Source organism: Corvus cornix, chromosome 1A, assembly GCF_000738735.6.
Source record: "Corvus cornix cornix isolate S_Up_H32 chromosome 1A, ASM73873v5, whole genome shotgun sequence".
NCBI lineage: Eukaryota > Metazoa > Chordata > Aves > Passeriformes > Corvidae > Corvus > Corvus cornix.
Genome location: NC_047057.1, coordinates 58,329,854 through 58,357,766, shown reverse-complemented (window position 1 = coordinate 58,357,766; position 27,913 = coordinate 58,329,854). Strand labels below are relative to the sequence as shown.

At 44.0% G+C, this 27,913-nt stretch overlaps 1 protein-coding gene across 1 annotated transcript in view; it reads left to right on the top strand.

Moving 5' to 3' along the window:
• TMEM178B (transmembrane protein 178B) overlaps window positions 1-21,290 on the top strand; it is a 223,850-nt gene extending 202,560 nt beyond the window's left edge. Inside the window, exon 4 of the mRNA XM_039570570.1 lies at window positions 8,518-21,290. Within this exon, the coding sequence (XP_039426504.1) occupies window positions 8,518-8,768 (251 nt within the window). The 3' untranslated portion in view covers window positions 8,769-21,290. The remainder of the gene's footprint in view (window positions 1-8,517) is intronic.
• Window positions 21,291-27,913: the final 6,623 nt, after the last annotated feature.

The following is a 27,913-nucleotide window of genomic DNA, read 5'->3' as shown; positions in this document are numbered from 1 at the left end:
TGTATGCGCGTCTCTAAATTCATTGTTTTTCTGTGCTAGCTCAGATCTGTCTCCCTGAACTTGGTGTACAGTAAATTAAGGAGTCAGTTCTGTCTGGCCTTTCAGCGAGAAGAACTGTTCATATTCCTCTGTGTGTTCATTTTAAGTCAGCTATACTGACTTGTAATTTCTCCCTCACCAGGATGGGAGGTACTGGCAGAAGCATCAGTACCTTCTAAAGTTATGAGAACAGACAACTCAGTGCAGTCCGTGAAGGGCATGCAATCAAATTGCTTCTCAGGGATGTCAGTAGGTCTTTAGGGGCTGACAGAAGGAGAAATAAAGCAGAGGAGACAGATTCCGTAGAAATACAAAAGACTTTCCTGCCCAGCCCTGGAAAACAAGTACTGTGTGTTTTAAAATTCAGTGGTTGTCCTGTATCCTTTAATAATGTCACTAGGTCTTTGATCTGTTGCTGGCTTCTGAATTCCAATGGCAAGATGCATCAAGGCCAAAGGAAGACAATGAAAATAAAGCTGGCATTTATTATTGGGCTGGTAAAAAAGGCAATTTTGCTGAGTTGTTTGCATGCCTGGCATAAAAGAGGAAAGAATGCACGTGCAACAGAAAGACTATTAATACGGGCATGATTTGCTAGACAGAAAGACATCCTTACACAGGGAATGGGGGAGAAATCTCTGTGTGTGGCAGATCTTTTTGTTAAACTCAGAGGCTAAAGCAAGGTTTAGATTCACCTTCTTTGCTCCTCAGGCTGTCAGGTTGGAAAAACAATAGTCACCTTGAGCAAATCACTGCCACACTTGCTTGGTTTAATCTGCCTGGACAGAGTCCAGTTGGACACTGGAAACTCTACTTAAAAAGCAACTGGACCTGGTGGAAACTGTGAATGAGTAGGGCCTTCCTTATTTCTGCCCCACCTGGCTCTTGCATGGCATACAGAGATCAGTCATGCCAATGTACTTGTGTGGGCTACAGAGGATGAGCAGGTATTTCCCCTGCAACAGGAAAGAAGATTTCAGCATGATCCTTTAAGTCTATACAGGGTCAGTCTAGTGTGTTGCTTGTAAGCATTCATGTGGATGACATGAACTTCATAGTGGTGTCCTGCACTAAGTGGTTCTTGTTGACCAGACAAAATTGCATCTTAATTTGATTTCCGACTATTTTATCTCAGTAACTGTATCAGCATGTATAGAAAGGATTTTTCTGTTCCTGGTAGGTCAACTCAGGGAAACAGTAACAGAGCCCAGAGACTTTTGCAGTAAAAATCCTGAAAGTTGTACAAGCAAACAGTCCTTTGGTCACTTGAAAAAAAATTAGTAGATAGGCTTTTCTTGAGCACCTAAAGGGGGAAATATCCAAATCAGGTAGCCACCACTATCACCCCAAGCTCCCAATGGCTTCTTTAGTACTGCTTTCAGCATACAAAAGGATTAAAAAGGCATGTGAGTGACTATCCTTTTAGACCTGAAAGTATTCCCTCTAGGAGTATTTATAGTGGCACACACTAGGCAGTATGGAAGAAGGCTGCACTGAATTTACTTGTGCTGTACCTGTTCTCCAGTCTCACTTGTCTTGAAGAACATCTATCACTTGACAATCAGCAATTTAAAATTTCCTACAAAAGAAAGATTACATGAATCCTCTGAGGCTCCTTCTGAGAGATGTCCAATTTTTTGACTGGAAGAAAATGGTCTTACTTATAGAAAGGCATGATGACCTCATTAGCAAAAGACCAGATGCAATGTGGTGCAGATGCCTCATGCTACAGAACATGTCCTGGGAGAAGGCAAACCCAACCTGACTCCACAAGTTTCCCTTTAGCTCTGGCAAATGCCTAGGGTGAGAAGCACCTGCCTAAGGTACAGCTTGATACTAAACTTATGTGCTGTCATCTGAGGCAAATCTGAGGTGTGATGGAGTCACTTGAGTTTGTTCAGCTCTCCAGTGCCCCTTTCTGTTTAATCTTTTGGCCTCTGCCTGGGTCATGCTGTGAGCACTACACTGCAGGGGATGAAAGAACCTGCCAGTAGCCTCTGTATGTTGCCAAGCATGGTGCTTGCCAGCACATGGATGGGATAATTTCACTAACCTTGGATTAGAATGTTTCTACATTTTGACGTTGAGGTCCTTTCTTTCCTTTCTGCTCCCAGTAAAATCGGAGTCATATCACAGTACTACAACTTGCCCAATTTTTGCTGTCTCCTGTGTTGTGGCTGCAAGTTCATGGCCCATTATGTTTGCTTAATGGCTGTAGTCAACTCACTTTATTATTGTTAGGTTATTTTGGGTGGGTCATAGCAATCACCATTGCTAAAGTAATCAGAGGGTTATTCACTCAGGCTTTGATCTGAAAGCTTTCTTTTCTCCCTAGTCCATCAAACCATCGAGCCTTTAGCAAAGTAGTGTTGCTTTTGCCTTACTTGCCAACTCACAGCTTCAGAGTGCTTGCTCATCGCTGTAGCTCACCGGCTGCTGCTGTGCACAGCATGGGTGTCTACTCCCAGTGCAGTCCTATGCCCCGAGGGAGACGGTCATGGAAATGTCACCGTGTGCAAATCTGCAGTGTGAAATATGGACTGACACTTGTATCAGCAGAGCAAACTGGAGTTCAGCCCTCAGCTGCTGTAACACTGTTCCTATGTATATGATACTGATTTACACAAGCCTAAGGATGGTCCCCATTATGCGTTTGGGGCTGTGGCTGAGGACACATAATCCTCTGGTGCCATAAGACGGTCCAGCTTGTGCAGCAGCAATCATAGACAGGCACAAAGGGGAGGTGACACACAGCAGGTGCACAGCTCTGGCATGCACTGGGCACCTCTGGCATCTTGTGAGGCAGGAGGCCAAAGGCCAAATCACATTCTGAGAGTGGCTATAATGCAATATCATGACAGACCCTGCAGTTTATCTGGTCCATGTTATAAGATAAAAATGCATTAAGTCCCAGCCCAGGTGGGGATGTAATCTCACAAGGACACCACACTAAATCTCTATCACCCAGTCAGATTTATCCTTCCATCTCCTCTTTTTTCATAAGGGCAATTTTCCAGTAAGCCCCTTGCTGTTCTGCAACCTATTGGTGATGCTGCAAGCTGCTTCTGCTGGAACAGTACATAATTAAGCAATAATTTATATTCTATGCGTGTATGCACAGAGCAATAAAGTGTTCTCAAGAGCTGCGTGCTGCTGAGGCGTTTAATCCGTGCACAGGAGTTTACTGCAAAGCTGCTCCCTCCCTCCAAAAGGCTTTTGTCATCACTGTGTTGGGAGGGAATTCGGTGTATTCTTTAATAATTTCATTTGACTGGGATATAATTTAAATAGTTAACGCTGCATACTCCACTGTAGGATCAGACCTAATTTTATTTGTTTGTTTGATGTACCTTGAAAACAGTAAAAGTTAGTAGGGCAGAGAGAAAGTAAAGATAATGTTGTTTCACTTGTGAGATTTTTTTTCTCCCATAGCCCTATAATAAAAGAAAGTGATGATAATTAAGTAAACAGCACTCCTTCCAAATACATTAGTGGCCACAAGAAGCTACTAGAAATACTTTAAAAGGCAGAGATTTACTTTTATTTGAAAACTGCATGGTTTCAAAGGACATCATAAAATCCAGAACTTTGTGGTTCTCTTTTTATCTGCTAATTTATAAGTAATACTTGACATTTCTATATGTTTTAAAAAATAACAGAAGGTGAGAAAAATCAGTTTTTGGGGTTGTTTACTTTGTACATCTGACGGCACAGTTCGTGAGTCATTTCTATCTGTTGTGGGGGGAAGGGAGATAATGAGCATCATTCTGTCAGATGCGAAAGAAGAGATTTCCAAATCATGAGATAAATGATCTGTAGAGAGGAGGGTCTCAGAGGTGGGCTTGGTGCCCAGATCATTTTAATTACTGGCTTTTTGGATTTCCCATGACTTCAAATTGGTGATGTCTTCTTCAGGTTCCAGTGAGACACCTCTTCCCTAATAATAAGGATGAGGATGTTTAGATGAAGCTCCTGCCAGCAGGGTCTGTTTGTGCCCTAGCACCACGAAGGCTCACCTTCATCTGCAGTGCATCTAAGAAAGGCACCAGTTCTTGTCTCACAAAACACCACGGACCTTGGGAAATCCTTCAAGCTCTATCACTGTGGAAGTTGTGCCAGGTCTGTGGTGAAGGACATGGCTTCTGACATGGTTCACGGGGATACTAGCATCAGGGAAAATTCAAACAGATTTAATATGGATGATTTGAGCCTGTTTGTGTTTAAATCAGTTCACTCACAAGCAGTTTTGGTCTCCCCTGGAGGTGAGGTTTAAAAACTGTGGAGACATTACAGACCCTCACACGGCTGGGCTGACTGGAAAGAAAGGGACATTTACAAATAAGAAAAAATTAATTCCTTGCAGCAGAGGCCCATGGCACTGCTTGATATAATCATGCTTGAAAACAGCTACAGCAAAGGGCTCTGACTCATAATCCACATGGAATTAGGCTTTGACCAACACCGATATTACCTTTCCCTGCCATCCCTCTTCAGACTCTGTCTGCCCCTGCAGCAAGGATGGCAGGACCCCCATCTTATATACATATATAGCAAATAAGTTCATCTCTGTCCTAAAAAGCCTTCCAATCTAAATGAGAGAGACATTCAGTGTAATGTTTAATATTCTCTGTAATATATAAGAAAGACAGGCACAAGATAACCAAGAGGTATTTAATATCTTAGGTTCTCAAACCACTGATGATCATCAGCCCATTAGCAGGACAGGCACTGTCAAAACTAGGCCAAGATGAAGGGAGGCTACCTGACAAGGAGTCAGGATGGAGGTTTGACTACATGTCAAACAGCAGTTTCTATGGCACAGGCACAGCTTTACATGAAATTTCATCTCTCACCTGACTGAAGCATTTTGCAGTGACACGTGAATTACCTGTCAAAAATCCCACTGTTGCCTCGTCTCATTCATTAGTGTTTCACTTAGGAGGATAATGTGTAAATCCCAGCACACAGAACTTTGTGAGTTCTGCTTCCCCCAGCTGCTGAAGATGGCCTTTATCTCCCTGTGCATTTCATCTATCAGTGAGCTCTTATAACCACCTGTCATTCACATTCTGTGCATCAGGGCCATGGCTGGACCACCAGCCTTCAGGTCTGGTCATCTGCTTGAACCACAGCTACGGGGGAGTGTTTTCACAAAGAAATTAAAGTTTGTATTGCTGCAGTTTCCAGGAGATCTGGGGCATTAGTGCACATGTGGGAGGGAACCTCACTGACAGCAAAAACTTGGCAGGAAACTGCATAAGGGTTCAGTTTGACTTCTGGGGAGAAAAAGAATCACAGGGTTAGGAATGCTCATGACTTCCTGCAGTCCTGCTGCCTCTGAAGCACCATATCTGTAGTGCAGAGCATCATGGGCAGGAGTGACAGCCTCCCTCCTCCTGCCACCTCAGCTCCATGTCTTACCTGGACTAGCAGAGGCTTCATTTCCGCAGGTAAGCTCAGGTTCTGCATCCCTTTTACCCATTACTCTTTCACTACAATGGCCAACAATTGTGCAATTTGCAAGGATGATCCTTTGTGTTATGATTGCCAGTTCGTGATGAAAAGCTACTGAACAGTCATGAGGTAGGAAGCTTACTCGGTTTTCATCAGCAGCCTTCCTGGTGAGAGGCCAGATTAACTATAAGTGGGAACTTCCTTGCTTGGCTGAACACAAGCAACACATAGGACTCATAAAATGGCCATAAAGATTTTTCTAGGTGGCATAAAATGGCATTTTTTGTGTCTGCAGTGAACAGCCCTAGAGAGACAGATAAGTCTGTGTTGTACAAGACATCCTGCAGAAGCATAGGGGGGTGACTGGCTGAAGACCGTACTCTGCTCTGTGACATTGTGCATGGCAGTCATTATTTGTCATCATGGGTTACCACACTCTCCAGAAAGGGGGCAGGCTTTTTTTAGGGAAGTCTCATGCTTGTGATTTGCTTAGTTCTCTGTTGTTACTTGCTCTTCTTTGTTGTTCCTTGGTTAAGGGACAGAATACCCTCAGCAAGGTGGAGTGCCAATATATTGGGCACTGTTCAAATACAAAAAGTAAGCAACACTTATTGCACTGAAGAGCTTGTGATCAAAACCGCCAAGACAAAGCGTGAAAGCACAGGGAGTATTTGAAATCCAAAGTTATTTCCTTCCCTTTTGTCCTTAGCAAATGCAGCTGCAGTCTGGCCACACAGATTTCCCCCCCCCCCCACCTCTCTTAACAATCTTATATTTTGAGAGAGCTGAAATTACCATGTTCTTACTAGCAAAGAAAGGCCTTCACTGTCATTTTCTAACCACAACCATTTGAAATGAGCCTCAGAACACAGTGCCTCTGAGGCATCATTTTTTCCCTGATCCCACAATGTACTAGTCATTCTGACACGGAACACAGGGAACAGCCACATTCTTGTCAGACACCTTCATATTACTGAATAACCTAAATAACATAGTAAAATGTGGAAGGGACATGTGGTTTCTAATCAAATAACCTGATTTTTGACTAATGGATTGTGGGATGGAGATCTCCCCATTTATCCTGCTCTGTGCTTTCAAGTAGTATAGGGCAGCTCTAAAGACAGCTCCAGAGCCTGGGATCTCACAAGGCTTTTGCAAGAATCCAGATCACTGATTGCAGACTGATGGGGTGCTGGTGGGAGGCAAGAAGGCTGTTTTGAATGAAATAGGCATAGTACCTACTGCTGCAGCTCACTGGTCCTCACTGGTACGCACTGACACTCCCATAATATGAGTATTTACTGTACCTGGCATTAGGGAAGGCACCTGACCTTTACAGCAGAGACTATCTACAAGTGACATTCCAAAATACAGTGGAGAAAAGACCATCCAAACAGACACAGCAGTGATCAGAAGAGGGAACGGAGAACTGTGACAGTGATCTCACAGTAGGTCCATGACAGAGATTTGCCTGTAGATTCAATGGCTATGTGATGTTCCTACTAAATAAAGGAAGTGGGTATAGTGGAAAGTGCACACACTTTGGTGATGTGTATATGTTCCTGAAAATGCTCCCAGTTTCTGAACCAAATTCCATGTGAATTCACCAAATAATCTTACATCTGTATTCAGAGTGGGGAGTGTCAAATTCAATGAAACTGCAACTAAACAGAGCAAAGCAGCAGAGAAATAGCGGCATAAGTGTTGCAGAAGAGAAGCAGGACCAGGGGCAGGAAAGAGTAGAAGGACACCAGAAGACAGGAGCTTGTCACTGAAACTAGGCTGACTGTGAATGCTTTGGAAGATTGTGCTGGTTCAGGGATGGGACCAGGGAGAAGAGGAGATTTGTCACCAGCAGCTGTTAGTGAACAGATGCAGGACGTGCTGCGCAGGTAGCACACTTTACCTGTTACTGATCCATGCATGAACAGAGGGAGGACACACAGGACTGACCGTGTGTGTCCTGTAGCACGAGTCCCGTAGGTTGCCTTCTGTGCCCAGGGCTCTCCAGGCAATTCAGGGAGGCTACAAAGGGAGGAATTAGAGAGGAAAAATAAAATACCAACTTCACGCTGACTTGAGTCGTTATCTCTTGTGGCAGGTGTGTAACATCTGTATCTATCCATTATTTGGTGTGTGGGTGAAAATTGTGACATTTCAGGAGCTCAGAGTTTAGCTTCGATGAAGCTGGAGGCCAAAAATCAAAATTAGACTCATCTGGGTGGGATAAAGTTCAGCTCATCTGATACATGTGTCTTTCCATAACACCACCTGACAGAGTTATGAAGTTTGTCCTCGCAGTGTTCCCAGGAAGAAATAAGAAATGAAATATTGCTGCAGAGATGGAAAACAAGAACAGGATATTTTGAAGATTTCAGCAACACTTCAGAGGGCATCTAGATTGAAACTGGAGTCATGCAGAGGGCAGAATCTGAGTTTTGTGAAGGATTTAAAGATTTTTACAGTGATATTTAAAAGGAGACTGTATAATGAAAAATTCTGTATTTTGGTATAAGAAAAGCATGAAGAAAATCTCCCATGTAATTTTAAACATATATTTCAACAGAGCCAGAATATGTCAAGTATACTTTAATATTCTATAAAGTCTATCACTGAAAAATCAGAATCAAACAAAAAATTCAAGGTTATTTTCCCTCCCAAAAATGTCAAAACAAGATTATTCACTCTGTATTTGTCTAAAGCAAAGTTTCAGAAAAATCAATGGTTCCAGGAAGCATTCTGGTTCCCAAGGGAGTGCTCATAATGAAAAACTGTTCCTGTTGAAGTTTCTCCATACAGCTCTGTTCAGCAGCAGATCAATATTCAAGGCTCTGGTGGCACTCAGTTCTTTCCCCGTGGAGCCTCCAGACCAAGCCATTCTCTATACAAACATCTTCCTTTAGGCACTTCCTTACCGCTTGCACCAGCTCTTCTCAGGCAGCTTGGAAAGGGGTATGTCTATCACTCTTCTAACTTCTCTTTGTTTTTTTCCTTCCTCCTTCTCCCCTTCCCACTCTCCTCCAGGAACCTTCTGCATCATTTCACTGTGCACGTGCGTGGCTGGAATCAACTTTGAGCTCTCCCGCTACCCCCGCTACCTGTACGGACTTCCCGACGACATCAGCCATGGCTATGGCTGGTCCATGTTCTGTGCGTGGGGGGGCCTGGGCCTCACTCTGATCTCTGGCTTCTTCTGCACTCTGGCCCCTTCTGTCCAACCTGTCCCCAGGACCAACTGCCCCAAATCTAGACCTGAGAATGGGACAGTGTGCTAAAACAAATAGCAAACAAGTACACACACACACAGACATATATATATATATGCCTATGTATGCCTATACATGCATATATATGTATATATAATTATATATATATAAAATCTCAAATTAATGCCAGTGCCAAGGTAGAGCTGAGTCCAACATGGCACTCACATCTCCACTGGACTCTGTGTTGCTTCATTCTTTCTCACAGCGATGGGAAAGCTTTTCTCTCACGTGGCTCTTCCATCCAACTCTTAACTTCAGCATCATACCTTAGAGGTCAAATGAACCTACAGTTGCATCTACCTACTGCCATTTGGGAGGGGGAACAGGGGATCCATGTGGGGAATCTGGAACCAGAATCTGTACAGGACATGGTGGGGGCAGAGGCATGGGGGGGATGACACAAAAAGCATGTCCACTGCAGCCAGAAGGGAAAATGCAAACAGAAAGCAAAGGAACAAATGAAGCATTTGAGCCACTTCAGCAACGTACCTCCTCAAGGCTATTATGAGAAACCCATCCACTTTCTTTTTCTTTCTAAAACAAAATTACAGGAGCTTGTCCTGTCATTGGTTTTGGGGTTTTGTTTTTTTTTTTTTTTTTCTCCTTAAAACGCAGAAAACAAAATGGACAGAATGTGTGAGGAAAAGTAGAAAAGCATTTTCTCTTTGCCTGCCAAACTTTAGAGAGATGCAAACAAGTGAAAATAATAATAATAATTAATATTAATAAAATACATCTAAGAAAATAAAACCAGAAAACAATAAAAAACTCCAAGAGGACATCTCAGCGGACTTTCCAACAATGCGGTTTTAATCTTCCAGCTGCCTTACATCCAGGCTTACAACCGAGGCTGAACTGCTAATGTAAATACAGCAGAAGGCCTTTTGAAAATGCTGTGATACATGTGTGTATAACTTTTTCTTCCCTCTTACTTTATTTATTTTTTTTAACAAAAAAGAAAAATTTAAAACATTGCAATGTGATTGTCCACTAAACCATCCATGCTGTGTTTGTGGCCCAAGACTGAGGCACCGCAACGGCAGAAGCGGGAGGAAAGCCGTCAGGTCGGAGACAGCGCATCTTCTCTGGTGGATTTCAAGAGGTTGTTTTTTTTTCACGGAGCTTCGGGATGGTGGATCCAGGGGAAGACTGGCCAAGGAGAAGGGAGGTGGGGGGAGGCCTGGTAGTTGTTCTTCCCAGGGATTTGCTGGAATGGGATTTCATCAAGTTTCTGCTTTGGATGTTTGAGACAACTGGGCAAAAGCCATTGTGGAGGAGGGAAAGGGAGCTAATTTCTGTAAGAGAGAAGTAAGAGATGCCTCTCATTTTGTTCATGTATGCCAAATAAGACCTTCCCACATCTTGTCTTTGGAAACTGCCTGGTTCACTGGACATTTCTCTCCATCTGGGAGAACTGTGTACAGATGGATGTGAAAGGGTCAGATGCAGAGAACAGAGATCCATTTCCCATGAGCTTAAGCATTGTATGATATAACTGTGAATCTGCAAATGGAACTCTCTTTTTTTGGTCTTTCTCTTTTTCCTGCTACTCCTCTTCCTATTGTCTCCTTTTTCCTTCCCTCTGCTCTTCCCATCGTTCAGGTCATAGGTCCCAGAAGAGCTAAAGGAACAGCTAAGTCTGGAGAGGTGGGTGAATGCCATTAGAGGAAGCAAAGCATTTTGGCTGTGAGGACAATGGGTCCTTGCAGGGTACCAGTGGCTGAGGGAAAGGTGGGGAAGAAGGGCCAAAGATGTAGCCAAAGGGACTCTGAAGAAGGATGACTGAATTGCCATATATAGGAGTGAGGGCACCACTGACAAATATGCAGGCAAAGGGAGACAGGGCAAAGAAAAAAGGTCTCCCCAAAACCAATCCAACCCAACATGCTCTTAATTCAGGGAAAGTACCAGCAATCCTTTCTTACGTGATAGCTGCATGGTATCAGTCCTCATAAGTCAATAAAAAGTCATATTCTCCATCTAAAAAAATCTCACCAGGAGGAGGAGCCTGTGCCTGCTGCACAGAAATGCAGGCATTAATTTCCAGGTCATGCCATTTACACAGCTGGTGAAAAACAGTATTGCTTGGTTTAAAAATATCCAGCTAACAAATAATTCTTACACATGTAGCTTTATTAACAGTGCTCAAAGAAATGAAGTTTCTGGAGGGCATGTTGGAGTAGGGTAGATTTGGGTTTCTTCCATTCTTGCTCAACTACCTAGCTTTTGCTTTCTGTTGTCTACAGATTCCCCAAACATGCCAATGCCAGCTGCTAAGTCAGTGTGTTGCCACTGAAGTGCCATTCCTGTCAACTGAAGTTTCACAATTTCATTTTCCATTAGATGTGACCAGAGAAATTACTTACTTATTCGAGTTGAAAATACAAGCCTTTTGAAGAAACTTCCTTTTAAAGCAGATTGTTTTATTTATTTTTTTCTGGGAAGGTTCTCAAATAGAGTGGTTTTGAAAAGTTTTGAAATCATTTGACTGCAAGTGCCTACTTGGTAAGGAGGTTGATGAATTACCATTGAACAGAAGAAGGAAATTTAAAACAAAAACAGCCTTGGAAAGCTAAATGAAACCTGAATGCAGAAAACCAATAACTGGAAACCAAAAAAGACCTATAAAAATTGTCCATTTCTTCAAAGCATGAAAAGTTTTGAAAGAAACAACTTCTCGGTAAGAAATTATTAGGAAAATTACAGCTGTTTCATTAAAACAGCTTTGAATGCAAACTTTCTTCCTCCTCTGCAGTGCTGAATGCGATAGGAAAGGTGTTTCATGTGAATACAGATATCTGGAGTGACACAGGTAAACCAGATTCTCAGAGGTACCTACCTGGAGTCCACCATCAGGCCCTGTGGCAGGCAAAGCAGTACAGCAGCTCCTGCGATGATGTGTGTGGTCCATGAGTGTTCACAGGGCGTATTCTTCTACAGATACAGTTTTGAAAGAGGTACAGCAGGAAGATTTAAAGAAATGGAAGTAATTTTGCTGTTTGATGGATTTTCAAAGGTTTCCTTTTTTTCTGCAGCTGGCATAAAAACAGTTTTGCCTTGATGAAGTATTCTCTGATGGTGTTGGTTTACAAGCTGTATATAAGCCTGTGTGTCCGTCTGTGTGTGGCAGTGGTGAAGAGGGTTATGATTACTTTTATTTACAGCAGAAAAGTGTTGACCCTGAATCTTTGGGCCAGTTCTGTGATTTCCATTTGCTCTAGCATAGAGTCTGTAAGGCCTGTGTGGCTGTGAAGCATCTTAAACGCTATGGGAATGTCTGAGGCAGCAGGTGATCATATCACCTTAATCTCCAACTGGACCCCCAAAAGGACCATTTGTCCAAACACCAGTTCTCTCATCATTGCTTTAAGTAAGGGAAGAACCCTTTTGGGAGATTGTGATTTTCCCTCTGTGCTTCTCAAAGAACTGGGAGGAGTCCCATGTGCTTCCATACCCCTGAATAGGGGTCTCAGCCCCACCACGCCTTCCGTCGGCTCAGACTTGTCTTTAGAGCAGGGTTGATCCAGAATACATCCAGATCCAAATTTGTGATGCTTAGTGAGCTGAAGCACACTCACAGCTACTCTGAGTTTCTGCATTTCGGGGAGGCTTTGAAGTATCTTTCTGAACAGAAATTGAAGCTTTTTGACTAGTGCGTGGTTTCTTAGTCGGAGGAGCACCTAATTAGAAATCTGTTATCAGTGATCCCAGCATCATGGGGCTTGACCCTGTCCCTCAGAACTTCTCTGGCCAAGTGCCTAAACATGTGCTTTACTTGGAGCATGTGACTAATCCCCTTAACTTTGGTTGACTACTCATATGCTTAAAGTCAAGAATGTGCTTTCCTGGATGACATTCAGCTTCCTGCAGAGTCCAGCCCACGCTCTTCTTTTCCCATCATTCCCTTGTAGCTAAGGTGACACTCTGTCCTAGCCTGAGCAACCAGTATGTTCTTGGTCTCCCTTTCCGTGAGGTGGAAATACAGGATCCATATTTGGCAGGCTCTTCCCACATGTAGCCTTTCATGTTGCACTTCTGGGACAACGCATCTCTATGCTCCAGAGACCACAGAGCCACTGGAGTGCAGTGAACACAGATATCCTAAAATGCCCATCCTAAGGATGCAGGATGAATTGGCTCAAGCCACTGTGATCTGCAGGCTGATGTTTTGTGTGTAGTGACTCCATTGTGTTGCCCTGTGACTGTAACGAGTTAGCTACAGGGGTTCTGCTGCCTGTTCCTGCTGGGACACTACATGTGAAGGGGCTGTGTGGCAGGAGCACATGTGCCCTGTATCCTGTGTACCCTATAGACACCTCCTTCCTCAAGCTAAAGCTGTTTGTGTGTTAAATTTCCTGACCCATATTAGCCGCCTGTATATATCATCTATCCCTTCTTGCTCTCTGCAAACACACAACTTATCTTTCCTCATTTAAATACTACAATCCCTCCAGTTCTTCTTCTAGTTGGGCTTTTCTTTTCCTTCTACCCCAGTTGCAAGTGGATCACAAACCACCAGTGACCAGAGAAATTTCTTTGAAATATTGCTTTTGAAAAATTGTCATTACTTTTTAAAATGTTATTCCAGCTGCAATAACAAATGAAAGGGGAGAAAAGCATCCTCAGAGTCCTCTAAAGAGAGGATCTTCATCCTTCCCAGAGTGAATTGTGAGAGTGCAGGTATTCCGCTTTCCGGTGCATGCAATTCATTTGGGACCATTTTTATCTATGGCACATTAGCTGTGCAGTTCATTGGATGGTGAATAAAGCAAAGTTGGTGAAGGAGAGGATTGATGTGCAGGGGGGATCTCAGGTTCCCAAGCATTCCTGGAAGACTGTGTCTCCACGGCTGTCCATTTACCCACCATGCAGCACCTCCAAATCAGGCTCCTCCCTGGAGCCCCACTGATAAGCAGAGCTCAGAAGAAAATCACTGTAATCTGTCCTTAATTCTTGAGTGCCACACTAACTGCCAGCAGCAAAATGGAGGGAAAAGAATATGTTACCAAGTATAGCTTAAATAAAGACATGCATTATTCAGGCCCTTTCTTCTGTGTGTCTCTACATAGGCCTACAAGGGCTACAGGAGTGCTCAGGCACATTCACAAGAACCAACACTGCATTTCCTTGCTCCCAGGTTTCCCACTCCTTCGTGGTCCACGCTGCTGTGCTCATCCAGCCAGCAAGGGAAGACTCAAGGTGAAAAACTGAGACAGCTCTGAATGTTTGCCAGGTACCAAAAGAGTAAAAAATGGGCATGAAACACAAACAGCATGCAAAGATTAGTGACAGATGAATTTCCAAGGTCAGGAACCAAAGTTCAAAAAAGCCTAAACTTTGATTGCAAACTCCAGGCCAGATCCATAAAATCTTGATTCTGCCAGTCTAAGGTGAAAACTCAAAAACCAGGGCTTAGCTCAAAACTTATAGTCCCACTGTTTCCAGTTACAGCCAGGAATATAATGCAACTATTCCATAGTCTGTTGAGGTTCATAGAAAGCTCAGGTGCCTTAGAAAATATTTTAGTGCTGTCTTGGTTAACACTGAAAATGAAATGTGTGCTTGCACACTCACAGTATCTCTTCTTTGGCTTTAGAAAGAAAGTCATCAGATGCTACCTCCCCTCCCTCCCTATCAGCCCCCAACTCTGATTTCAGGTTTCCATCCTGTCTGCCCCACTACACCCCAATCCTACAGCCTTCTTCAGAGCCTTAGTTATAGATTGCAACCTTTTTACAACAAATGCTGCTGGTGCCCGGGGGCTCTGACAAGCTCCTTGTTGACATTAGTGGGAGAACTGGAGCCTGGTACAGTGCTGTCAATTGAATTGCAGTACGCCTTGCACGTGTTTAGGATTTAACTTGGAGAAAGAGTCTGGATGACTGCCTCAGTATAGGCTGCAACAGGGAAATGAAATGCTGGTCACCTCTAGTAAAGCACTCCAGAATCACAGATCAATTGTCCTTCCCTTGCTTAGGGAAGACTTCCAGTGAAAATATCAGTCTCAGATAGGTTATCTCCAGGGGAAAGTGGGGGAGTGAAAAAAAGGAGACCCAACAGCAGTTGCTATAGGTCAAAACTGGTAGAATTCTGTGAGGATAATCCAATGTCACCCACAGCATCATCAGCAGGAATTGTCAGTCCCTTGTGGGACTGCACTTTTATATTTTTCCTTCACTGATTAACACTCCTGCACAGTGGCAAAAACTGACTTCAAAAGTTTTCTTGCATACAGTGTGTACACATGGGCACCCTCATGCCCTTCTTTCCTTAAACACACACATGTGCACATCCCACATGATGTGGATGCCAGGAACCTTTAAAAGTGTCCTACATAGAGAGAAAATACATAGCAAAATGCACCATAATTGTTTTCCATTCTTTTATACTCAACTCAGGAGTCGCAATGCAATTCAGATGCCATCTGTGTCTGTGTTAGGTTGTGCGTGCAGATCACATGGAAACTCTCTGCTGAAGATGCATGAGGAAGCACAGTACAACTGGGGTAAATTTGGTATTTTCCATCAAAAAGTATTTGGATATTTAAGGAAGAGTTGCCAATGTATCCCCTCCAAAGCAGAAATGTTTATGATCTCTTAGTGTAACAATCCCACTGTGCCAAGAGGCAGTGCTATGGCAGGACACCCTGAGTCTACAGAGGGTTTGTGTGGGCTGTCAGCAGCATGAAGACTGCAGTTAAAGCTGCTGGGCACAGCAGGGAGCTTCACATCCCGTGGATCTGAGCCCTACCTGTGGCAGCAGGACACAGGAATACCTCTGTAAAGGCAATTCCTTCAAGTGGCCTTGTTACTATGCTGGCAGGTCAGAAATACCCAAGCAGTAACAGTGATTCTGCAGTAGGTGAAATAAAGAATAATGTCTTCAAAAACCTGAGGATTTTGCCCCAGTTTCAAAATGATGTAGACTCCAAGGAGTGTGAATCAGTCATGTCTTAGTCTCCTGGGGCCAGATACACAAAACAGCCTCAGCATCCAATTCTTCCTTAGATGGTGAATAAAACACTAAATACCTTTGGTGCCTACATATTTTTTTTAAAAAAACATATATGCTCCTAATTTGCTTAAGCTCTTGTGATGTTTTATCTCAAGAAGAGTTTTCTTCTGGCAGTAGAGCATAAGGCTGTATTTTTTTTACAAAGAGTTATTAACAATATAGATCATAAGAAAAATGTTTGAGTAATCAAAACAACAAAAGTGCAGCCTTAGACTATTCAGTTAGAGCATACTGAATTATTTATAACTCCTGGGCACCAACAGCAATCACAGATATCTAATTTAAACTGTTACTATTTTTACTTTGCAATTTCCATCACTTAGAGTGTTTATATCTATGTATTTGTGGTTTGATCTTTTGCAGGACAAAATTTCCCCTACTTACACAGAAAAGCATATTTGGGAACTTTTGAAGGTATTTTTCTGCAGTAACTTAAATTATTTTAGAGCATTTTGAGGCCTAGTATGACAGACTTTACAACTTTGGAAACTGTAAACTGTACCTAAAGTGGGCTTGAACTTTCAGTTCATTCTCAAGTAAAATTCTCTTTGATTAGAGGTCATTGGAATCAAGGAGAAATGTGCTTCATTAGCAGATATAAGACTGGGTCCTATTTATGTGTATGTGTGATGAGGGGACTTAGGTAAGGGGGCTGCACTTACATGTCAGCCCACTTAAGGATCTTTTGCATAGATGCAGGAAAAGTCACTGCTAAGTCACTCTAATTTTCTGCCAATCTCCTTTTGTAAAAAACAACCATTATACTTGTGTGTGGCTGGAATAAATCAGTAGTAAATGTAGCCCATGGGCTGACACACATATACTTGTAAATATGTGTATATTTGTATATATATTTGTAAATTTATGAAAAATGTCCATATCTTCATGATTGCCTGAAATAACCTGAGGTTGATGTACAGAATTTCAGGCAAAGGACTGTTTCTTTTTCACAATCCTCACATATCTCAGATTTAAACCAAAACAAATGAAAAAGTACTATTTCCCAGGAAAATCCTAATTTTGCCATTGCACCAGTTGAGGAGGGGTACCACACTAAAGTCGGCAGCATGCACATCCACACATGTACATCCAGTCAAAGGACTGGGTCTCAAGGGCTTTTTTAAGGAAAAGGAATAGACTGAAAAAGCGATGGTAGAATTCTGTTCAGCATTAGCTCTCTCAATTGATTCTCTTGTCCTTTATATAAGGGAGGCCCTTGTATGGATGCTGTTGTTCTCATTAGGTGTACATTTGGGAGAAGCACTTTTGTGGGTGACACTGAGCTGCCCAAAGGCCGGGATCTTCTGACCTGCCTTTGTCCCCATTAACCTTCGGCACTTAACTGAGGTCATTATGTTAATGGGCTCATCTCCCTTGGCTTCTTGTACAGGCAGTGAAGAGAGACAGTTGCTTACAGGTGGTGACCCAGCAAAATTGACATCTAAGTCAGCTTTAGGAGCTCCTTCTTGCTTCATGGAGTGACCACTCACCTATCTTGGGTGATCACAAGATCTTAAAAGATCTTAAATCCTGGTGAGGTGAATCAGGTACCTAGTGCAGAAGAGCATCCATATGGAGATCAGCTGTGTCTGTGTGCTTCGGGTGCGTGTCCTGGGCTCACCTGTAAAACAGAGGTGTTCATTGTGAAAGCCTGTTGGAACAAAAAGAGATGTTCACAATAGCCTTCCCCTGCCAAAATGCAACATGACTGCAAAGGATAGGGCTTGTCCCAACCCCTGGAAATAGCATTTGAGGTGAGTGCCTTGTGGTGGCCTCCAGGCACGGACGACTGGGTGGTCCCAGTGCTGGAGGTCAGAGGTCTTTGGTCTGAACTCTTCACCTTTCTCCGCCAGTCCTGGGCATTGCTGAAGCAGTTCAAAGAGTGAATTTACATCTTATGAGTTTGAGCAGCTGAGCTGTTCAAAGGTTACTTTTCTTGCTTTATCCCTGAAAAAGTCATCTAGCTGGTAGTGATAATCAAAAACTTCTCCTTCAAGATACAGTCTGGGTAGTTTCATATTCTTTTTTTCAATGTTAATAACTGCTTTACAAACAGCTTACATGGAGATTAAAGAGATTGCAATTTCATCCCTTATTGTTGGGATTATAGTTGTCCTCAGAAAAACCAAACTGAGGACTCAACAAGAGGATGAGCTGTGGCTGTATTATTCAGAAAGCTGCTCTGATAAGGCTGAACGTACATCTCCATCTCATGGTGAGAGTCTCTCAGAGCCAAAATTTGGAATTGTATATTGATAGTGAGTCTATCCAGAAGGACCAGCAATTTAATCCAGTATTAGAACTTTGGAACTCTTGTGTAGTCCCATATATTACCTGAATAAAACAAACACAGAGGAGTGGGAAAATTAAACTGATTTCTGAAAACTCTAAGGTTTAATGAACTTTGGATCTTGTACCAATGTATGGTCACTACTATTTGTTTCTACAACTAGATTTAAGTCAGTGATTTGACAATCTTCACCAATCTCTCAGAATAACTTTATTTTTAAAAATACTGTTAAGGTTTTGACAAGAGGAACTTTAGCTGACCTGCAGGGACCTGTAAAGTGAAGATTCAATACTGTGTACTAGTACTTAAGGAAAGATTTTAGCTAGAAAGTGGAAGATAAAGCTGAGTTCCAGGGATCAAGTGTTATCTTTCAGCATGGTACTACCTTGCCCAAGCTGTAGTGTATCATCCTGACATTCTTCTCCTGTTCTCCCTTTCCCTTTTTTGAGGAGTAAGATATATATCTCTGTCTCCCTCTCTTCCTTTTCTTCCCTGTGTATGAGAATACAGACATGCTTCCTGTAAAGACATTTTTCTCTAAATCTCATTCCATACCAGCTCTTGCATATGTGACTGTTATGTTATTTGAGATGTCTGTGAAAAAGAAATAAAGGCTTTAAGAGTGAACTCTGGAAATGAGGAGGAGCTTGAGAATATATGAAATTTAAGAATACAGCACCATTTTCTGCAAGATTTTTCAGAATGTTCCTAAATACTCATTATCACTCTCCTGCCCTCCCTCTCTGTGAGAGGGATGAGGAGGGTACTGGGATGTGGGACTCTCAAAGGTTGCTCTTTTGGGAAGAGATGGGAAGCCAAAACTGTTGACTCACTGTGTCCCACAAGGATTTTTCAGATGTTTCAGAGTTTTAGTGTCAAAGAAAACCTCCGTTTAAAAGGCGATAAAGTCAATGCACAAAATCATGTGGGAGGAGGCTCTAAGGGGTGACTCTGTACCAGTTTATCTTTGTTTCCCGTTCTTTACAACAGTCCTGTGTGTCTAGCCATGCACATTCTCTCCCTGCTGTGTTCATTTTGCCAAGGTGTAGCTTGCCAAGAGGGGCCTGCCTGACCTCTCACCCCCATGATGCACTTGGATTATCTTCTTGGATAACTTTCCATTTTCTCTCCAAAAAACCCGTCTCACCTCCTAACAAAAGCCATAACCACTCCTGTGACTGCTGCTGGGAGCGAATGCCCAGGCTCCATGGCACAGAGCAATGCCTGGCACTGGAGTGATCCTGGGGCTGAGGAAGGAGAATGGGTGGAGCTCTCAGGCCATCACAGCTCCAGGGTGACCTTCCCCTGCAAGCTCCCCTGCTGCTCATGAACCTCTTGGCCAGTTCAGCATGTGGCTCTGTCTCTCACTCCCCTGCTTCTGCCCATGGGAAATGTGTGTGGATGTGGCAAAACACTCCAGTGTGAGGGCACAAGCATTGGGTACAAGGGGCAGGGGGAAGCCAGACTCACTGGACTCCCACCATCCACAGTAGGTACATGTCATGAAGATATTTGCTCTTCAGGATTTCTTCTGCCCCAGGTAATATTCAGCCTAACCATGTGCTACCACACTGGCAAAAACTTTTTGGAGGGTTTCCCTTTCTTGACTTCCTCATTGGTCTTTTTTTCCTTATGATTTTTTTTTCTTGCTCAGAAGAAATGAAGCAATTCCCATAATCATCCTTTGATGATGATAAAAGTTGCAGTCATCACTGTTTCTAATTGACAGTTTGGGAGGTTTAGGATAATAATTCACTTAAATGCCTGCAAATTGAAGTATGTCAGCACTTTCCTAGGACATTCCCAAGTAAAATAATATGACTGGTACAAGACATTTGTCATGCCGGTACATCTTGGCCAGCTGTTTATGTTTCCTCTAAGTGCAGTACAAACACATCAAAGCTGGATTAAGAAAGACCTAGAATGCCACAATACTCAGGCATATTCAGAGAAATGCAGCAATACATTGCATTTATCTGGCACTTATCTTTAGAAAGTTTTACAAGTCCCATCTGACCTGTCTGAGGCAGGTAGGTATTATAGCCATTTTGGAGATGGGAAGCCAAAAGCCTGGGAAAAGACCTTCTGTTCAGTGGTTTGATGCCCCCTCACAAGTTCTACCAGCTGCAGGTGGAGCCTTCTCTTTTCAGCACTTTTGAAAATCTAGACTGTAGCTGGGTTTATTCAAATCTGCAGTGGCTGTAAATGTGAAAGCCAGGATTAGGACACTCAGGATTCTGATTTCTTCAGAGCACTGCTACAGAGCTTTGATCCCACAAAGCACTTGCCTAATTTCAAGCATAAATCTCCCATTAAGGATGCTATTGCCATGCTTAAAGCTAGGCACATGCCTAAGTGCTTTGCTAGACTGGGAATTACAATGAAATATATAAAACTTTAACATATTTTGAAAAGTCCAGAACTGTGTCCATTTCTGATTATGGTTTGGGCATTGTAAAGGATATTTGAACTGTGTATGCAGCTGCTCGACCAAGTGGAGCACTTTTTAGCCAATACACACAGAGTTTTATGACTTTTGGGTAGTAACAGCCAGTTGTCAGAAGTAATAGAGAGTGACATGTCCTGTGAGGTTGGGACCTCTGTGCTGCTAAGAGGTGAAGTGGCTCCTGTGGCCATCGGTGCTAACAATACATCAACAACCACTGACTGTTTTGTTAGGTTGTTCTGGTGAGATGTGAGTGTGGTGGCTAATTTCACAAGTAATGTGACATCAAGTGTATTGTACTTTTCCATTTCTTCCTGTAATCTGTTGCAGCAGAGGTGAACAGAATTTGTTTAAACATGAAACAACCCCTAATTTCTTGTTCTGTTAATCGAAGGTGCTAATCTGCAGACACATGTGTGTTTGTGTACGTGCATCACTGTTTGCAGGACTGAGGCCCTAAAAGAACATTTCAGTGGGAGGGTTGAGATCAGGGAAATAATAGGGGGAATGAACAAACCCCTATAACTTTGAAAGACAAAAGTTGCAGAAAGCATCACAGGACTTTATCGAAAAACTGGCTACATCTTACAATTTCCCTTTTGTTTTGATTTGTTTTGGTTTTATTCAGATTGGCACAGAATACTGTATTTCCATCAATTAAAATCTTGTCTGGTAACTAACTAAACAACTTGTTCATGGAAAATTAAAAAATAAATAAGTAAACTGTCAGTTGTGGAATGTAAACTGATTAAACAAATAAAAATCATGTTGTGTGTTTTAAGAGGTTGTGTCTGCTTGTGTCCAGAGCAGGACTGGACACCACTCACCATCCCCATCCTCACTGAAGCAGAGCAAAGAAAGAGCAAAACTGGAAGGTGGGTGGTGTCTGAGCTGCGGGGTACTGGAAATGCTCTTTTAAAACAAACAATAATAAAGATTAGACAGCTTCTGATCAGAAACACGGTATGAAACATTACAGACACAACCAGGATCTCAGCGTGATGGTTTATGAGGAGGTTTTCTGTCTGTCATAGAAGGGATTGATTCCTGCTGGAGCCTTGATGTGAGAGTACTGCATGTACTCTAACACCATTAATCTCTTTTTGGAGCCACTTAATGTGTTGAAGCCTGTGATTTGATTGAAATGTATAGAGACATCATAGTAGTTTAGCTCCCACCTTCCCCCAGCAAACAAACAGCTAAAACTGAATATGGATTGGAGCCTGTCGGGTTTCCAGTGCTCAGCTGTAAGGGCTTCAGGAAACCTGGCTGGCAACGCTGCACTGATATTAGTGCTTCCTCACTGCACTTGTATCCTCAGGCCAACAACAATGCAGCAGACAGTCATGCATCAGACACATTTTCTGTAGGGCTCGGAGTGGGCAGCCAGAGTCGGGCTGCAGGTGTCCCAGGCTGAACACACAGCGGTCAGGGTATTCATAACAAATGGAAAAGCATCAAAACTACCTCAAATGTAGAAAAAAGAAGTTAAAAGAAATAGACAAAAGTGCCTACCACTGTCCTAGCAGAAGAAAAGCAAAAGAGTGGGTCAAAGAGAAAAGCACAACTTTAATTTTTTTTTTAATTATTGAGTTTTAAATGAATTAATCTAGAACTAAACTGTTACCAAAAAATTATGGCAAGGTGAAGGTTTTAAACATGATTATTTTGTTGGTTATGGTGTTAAATGTCAAAATTGTCTGTGTTCTCTTTTTACCTGATTTAGGCATTGTACCTATGTACTTGACAGTCAGAAATAAGGAGGCACCTGATGGTTCTTCCAAGCTGTTTTTTCGTGACAGACTTTGGTAGCAAAACAGTCTCCTGCAGTTTTCAGGATGGAGTCCCTCCTGCCCCCAAAGCGGTCCTGTCTAAAATACCAGCAGTAGTAAGGAACCAAATGAAGGGTCAAAATGGAGAACTGTAAAAGAAAATTCTCTGTCAAAAACCCCATCAGTACTGGCATAAATTCCTTGACCTCTTCCCTGGCACTAATGGCTGAGGAAGGGAGAAATCTTGGTGATATACTAAACACAGAACTCCAAGAATGTGCCTATTTTTGCTATGTTTCAAGAGAATCCACTTGTATTGCCAGTGCTTATGACCTTGCTGCAGCTACAAATAAAATCTGTGGGGCGAAGCAGAGAGCAGGAGCAGGGAAGAGCTGGCTGGGGGTGCAGAAGCTGGCAACGCCCCCAAAGCAAATGAAGGGAGCAAAGGTGTTCCAGTGGCATATCCAGCACCACGAGATGTTAAAACCTTTTTGATGAACGTCTCCTCTCCTTGTCCACTCCTGCCCGTGCCACCAAGCACAGCCGCCCGCCCAGCCATCCTCATCTGCTCAGTGACACCTCGGGTTTAGCAGCGATGCCGGTGGTCGGGGCTGCTCGGGTCTTCGCTCTCTGCCATCAGCAGGGGAAGCGTGATTCATCCGTGCTAAAAATGGAAGTCTGCAGAGCTTGCTTTGTGGCAAGGGAGAAAGCAGGTGCCCTCTCCCGTGGCAGCGACGGCACGGAAAGCCTCAGGAGCGCGGCTGCGGGGGGAGAGGGCTCAGCTGCTCAGCGCTTGTACAGGGAAGGGGGCAAAAGGACATGCACTTAAAGAGCCAGCTGCTCCTGGAAGGTTGAGCTAGAGATGCTGTCATGCAAGGGCTTGCATTTCAGAAAGAAAGTGGCCTGACTTCAAGAAAGATTGATGCAGAAAAGTCCAGGTTTGCATTAGCCACGTGAGGGCTGAATTTTAAGCCCACCTTTCGTTGTTGCTCCCTGCAGTGCCCAAGCTGCCCAGCCCTGCTGCTGCCAGCTCTGTGGTGCTTTCCAGGCTGCTGCTCACGTCTTGGGGTCTGGCTCTCTGGCACGAAAGGATACACCAGGCAGAGCTACAGGGTCACACAGAAGCCTGCAGTGCAGCTAGACAAAGCAGACAGCAAGAGAAGGGAAAACTCATTAACTGTAGTTCACCATAGAGGAAATGAACAGAGGGATTTCAATAACCCAACATCACACAAGCCACCCATGGAAGAGCAGGGGTTTGCTGTGCCCTTGTTAGGCTGTCTCAGTCCAGAACGCAAGGGCTGAGGCTGTCTTACACAGACACTGCCCCCCCCCCCCCCATTCTGGGGACCTGGACTTGGCAGCTCTGTTTGGGAAGTGTAGGAGGAGTGCTCATCTCTTGTGGTCCAACTCCTGTTTTGAATCAGCACCATCTATTCAAGATTCCAGCTGGTTGTGAAAAGAAAAAACTACTGCATTAGGAAGGAAAAAAGAGCAAATTTTGAGAATTAGGTTTAGGAGAAAGAAATCCACTTGTCAGCTTCAGCTACAACACAGTGGGGCCCCAGCAGATTGAACAGAGGGACAGGCAGCAACAACTGCAGCTCTTCAGAGCAGAGAAATCCCTCGTTGTGTGCCTGAGGAGCGCCCCAAAGTTCAGCTTTCCCTTTGCTTTGAGTATCTGCTAATGTTTTGTGCCCACCCAGGAGTGAGGACCCCCTCGCTGGAATGCAAGCGCTCTGTTTCAGAGGCAGGATAATCTCCCGGTGACCTTTCCTGTCAGACACACATGATAACTGCAGCAGACTGGGGCTGCATGGGGTGAGGATGCTGGTAATGAAATGCTTTCATAGCTCGACACTCATTATTCTGTTACATTATCGGGCTCTTCCCCAGGGGCCCTCTAAAGAGTCACGGCTGAGCTCTTTTCCTGCAGAGACCAAAACCAGACCACCTAACAAGCTACATTTACTAAAATTTTTACTCCCTCCCTGCTCAGAGGGAGAGTGGTCTTGTTCATTTGCATGAGAGAGAAGTAGAAGACCTATGCCAGCTCAACTCTGATTTTATCAGCCTGCTAACCCATGCCAAACAAAGCAGTGAGCCTGTGGCCAGCCAGGAGTGACAGAGGCTGCTGCCATCCCAGAACTCACCATGCAGGCCCCTGACTTGCCCCAGCATCCTCAGCATGCCTCAAGCACTCTGTCTGTGCTACCCTGCATCTGCTATTGACTTGCAAAGACTGACCACTGACCGCTTCTTTGTAAGAAACTGCACTTTTCCTCTGACTGTTTAATTCCCTGCTATTTCTTCCCATCCTCAGATAAACCCTTGTCCTTCTCAGTTCTGAAATTCAAAGCAGACGTCACTGGGAGCAGGCTGCTCAGAGTGAAGCCTGCATTGCCTGTGATAGCAAAGCCCTCTCACAGAGCTCAGCTCTGTACCAGGAAATGAGCTGGTGGCCCAAGGGCATGCCCAGCAGCAGGAAAGCTCTACTGCCAGCAGATATGGCTGGAGGGAGATCACAGAGTCCAAGCTTTGGGCCATCATCTCTCCCCTGCTCACTTCCCCAGAGACAACCCTTTCAGTCAGATGTGGTGGTGAGTATTTCAGGAGATATTAAACAGGACAACTGAAGGCACTAGGTATCCTGCTTTGGCTTTTGCTAACTGTTCACAGCAATACTCAAAATGCATGCCAGGAACATAAAGGGAGAAATAATAAACCCTGCCATAAGGAGCATGTGATTTGGAAAAGCAGAGGCAGCCAAAGGGTGAGAGAAGGGAATAAAACACAAAGGCAAAGTCTTCACAGCAGCAGTTGGCACTTGGAGCTGGCCATATATATTTGAAACCACAATGCACAGAAAGTCACTTGGTACTTCAGTGCCTTCTAATGACTAAATAAAGTGAGCACACACACGCAGGTACACAAGGCCCTCAGTGGATAAAACATGAAACAACCCCAAATAGCCACCTTCACAGTGATGCAGATTTCCTTTTTTTCTGCTATGTTTTCTTACAAGCTTCCTGCAAACCTGTCAGAGAAAAGGAGGCTGAGTGAAATGTGTTGCCCTGTGCATTGAACAAAGCTTCAAGTTCTCAATTTCACATTTGGGGTGTTTCTGACAGGCTGCAGTTTCTGCTTCATTTAACCTAGCTCGTTCCCTTTGGGAATTCTCTACCCACCATATTTGCAGCAAGAAATACCGCGTGCTGAGGTTTGTAAAGAGCTTTCAGACAGAACAGGTGACTGCTGAGTCCTCCCTTCCTTCCCCTCTGTCAGATGGAGATTCATGCATTACCTTGCACTTCTTGTCTCTTCCCAGCTACCGATTTTCACAAATAGAAATCTAAATATTTTTGAAACTTCTAATGCTCCATCAAACTTGTTTGCAAATAACCAGTGGATCCAAAGTTTGATGGGGACAGATGGGCAGACATGAAGTGGCAGAATCTTCATTTCCTTAGGAAACCAGTCTAAAAATATTATGTTCAGAGCTCAGCTTTTTCCGTAAAGATGCGCAGGTTCCCGGGAGGCCCAGCCATTCAGCGGACGCAGGTGGCAGCAGCAGCTCTGTGTCCTGGGTGGCACCTTTGCCCATTGCAGCTGTCATTGCTGTTACTGCCAAAGGTGTGTCACATCGGCTCTTCCTTTCATTTGGGAGGCTCTGTCGTTGTTGAGATCTTTGCTCCGGGACTGAGTCCCCAAGAGAAGCCCACCAGGGAGGATGATATGGGAACACTCATGGTTGGAACAGAGACCCACATTGTCTGAATCAGGATCTGAATGCTCCCAAGATACACCTGGCAAGTTGAAACACATCTGCAGAGATGAGAAGATGCCCTGAGGGGAGCTGTATCTCAGGACAGGCAGTCAGCCAGGCTTTCCTCTCTCCTCCAGCTGTAACAGCACCATCCAGAATGGCCTTGCAGGAAACCTTACAACCCACCTGCCAGCCTTGCTTTGCCCATGAGTAAGCAGGGATGGAGGCTAACACCTGCAAGAGCTTATTGTGAAAACTACTGAGGTAGCACTGCTCAAATGTTGCCAGGTGGCATAGTCCCAGTCTGTATAAAACAGTCCCTTTCTGCCATTTTGCCAGTAACAAATTAATTTTCACCAGCCCCACAACTTCTCTGCAGAGCTAGATTCAAGCTGCACATTTATTAGGAGCATGTTCATCTATTCCTGAACAAAGAGTGTGTTCCTGCAGCCCAGGGGCTCTCAGGACTTGCTAATGGGAATGCAGGAGGTTGTGCGCCAGGTTCACTGCCTGGTGGGGAGGGGACAGGGGAGAAGGAGGAGGGAAGCAGTGCTCTCCCCTCAGGCACTGCTGAGGCACCTGCCAGCACTTGGCCCCTGGAAGTGTTCCCAGCTGGCACGGTGGATGGCTCTTGATTGTCCTGTCACACCTTTGCTGACAAGTACTTAAATTGAGCGAGTTCATCCCATAAAATTTAAGGAAGAAGGGAAAGGACAGAAGAATGAAAAGCAATGTATTTTTCTTTTAGCACCTCTCTTTTTCTCATTTTCTCCCGAGGTGTCATCACCTTAAATAAAAGGCCTTTTACTGCCTCACTGTTGTCTGTATGCAATGGTGGTGCAAATAGACCAAGGTCTCAGCTTGCCAGCACTGCCCTCAAGGGTGTCACCTCTGTGCAGAGCCCTTCATTCTCCTTCCTCTCTCATTTCTCCTTTGCTGTCACATTAGCTCCTGCCAGCTCAGAAAACACACACCCTTTGCCTGCAGAGATATGAGGAGGTTGAGGGCAAACTCGATTCCCAAGGTCTGCAGCTCAGCTTCCATCCTACCAAGAGAATGGCCAGGAGGAGCCATGTTACTGATTTCCAGTTCCTCATGGTTCATTTCCAAATTTGTGAACCATAGTGAGAGCTGACAAAGTATTGCTCTGTCCTCGTTCCCTCCTGCAGCCCCTAGGAGGCTTGGCTAGAAAGGCATCTCCTACAAATTCTGCATCCTGGAGAGCCCACATTAAACCGTGTGAGGGTGTTGGAGATCAGAAGCCCCTCTCTCAGCAGCTTCAGACACAGTAAGGAGACAGGAAGAGGATGAAAAAGGGTCCTGAGTGGAACCTCCAGCCAGGCAGAGCACTGGGCTGGCAGATGGCTCCCAACACGCAGCAAACACTGAACCAAGGGCACATGTCACTTTTTTTCTTAAAGTAGACTGCATTTTTGCATTTCCTGACTGAGTCCAGATAGGATTGCAGCAGAACAAACGCTGGCAGCATGTGATGCAGGATGTGAGTTATGGAGGAGTTGGCCAGAGAGCTTATTCCCTTTGACCTCTTGTTCCTCCTCACACACCAGAAGACTTGTGTCTCTCTGAACAGCGTAGTGGGAGCCCCTGGGACCTGCCTCATTCCTCCTAAAACTGGCTGCATACATCATCTGGGATGTATTTCTCTACAGGAGCACAGTCATAGGCAAGTACAGCCCAGACAGGAGGGTCGCACAACATGAATGGAATAAGGACAAGAGATTTACAGGCTGTCATACAAGCAGCAGTGGGATATTGTCTTTCGACTTCCCATTTTGTTCTTTCTTTATGGATCCAGGAAAGTTTTATATTTTAAAAACTCTTATTTATTATCTCTGCCCATTTTGC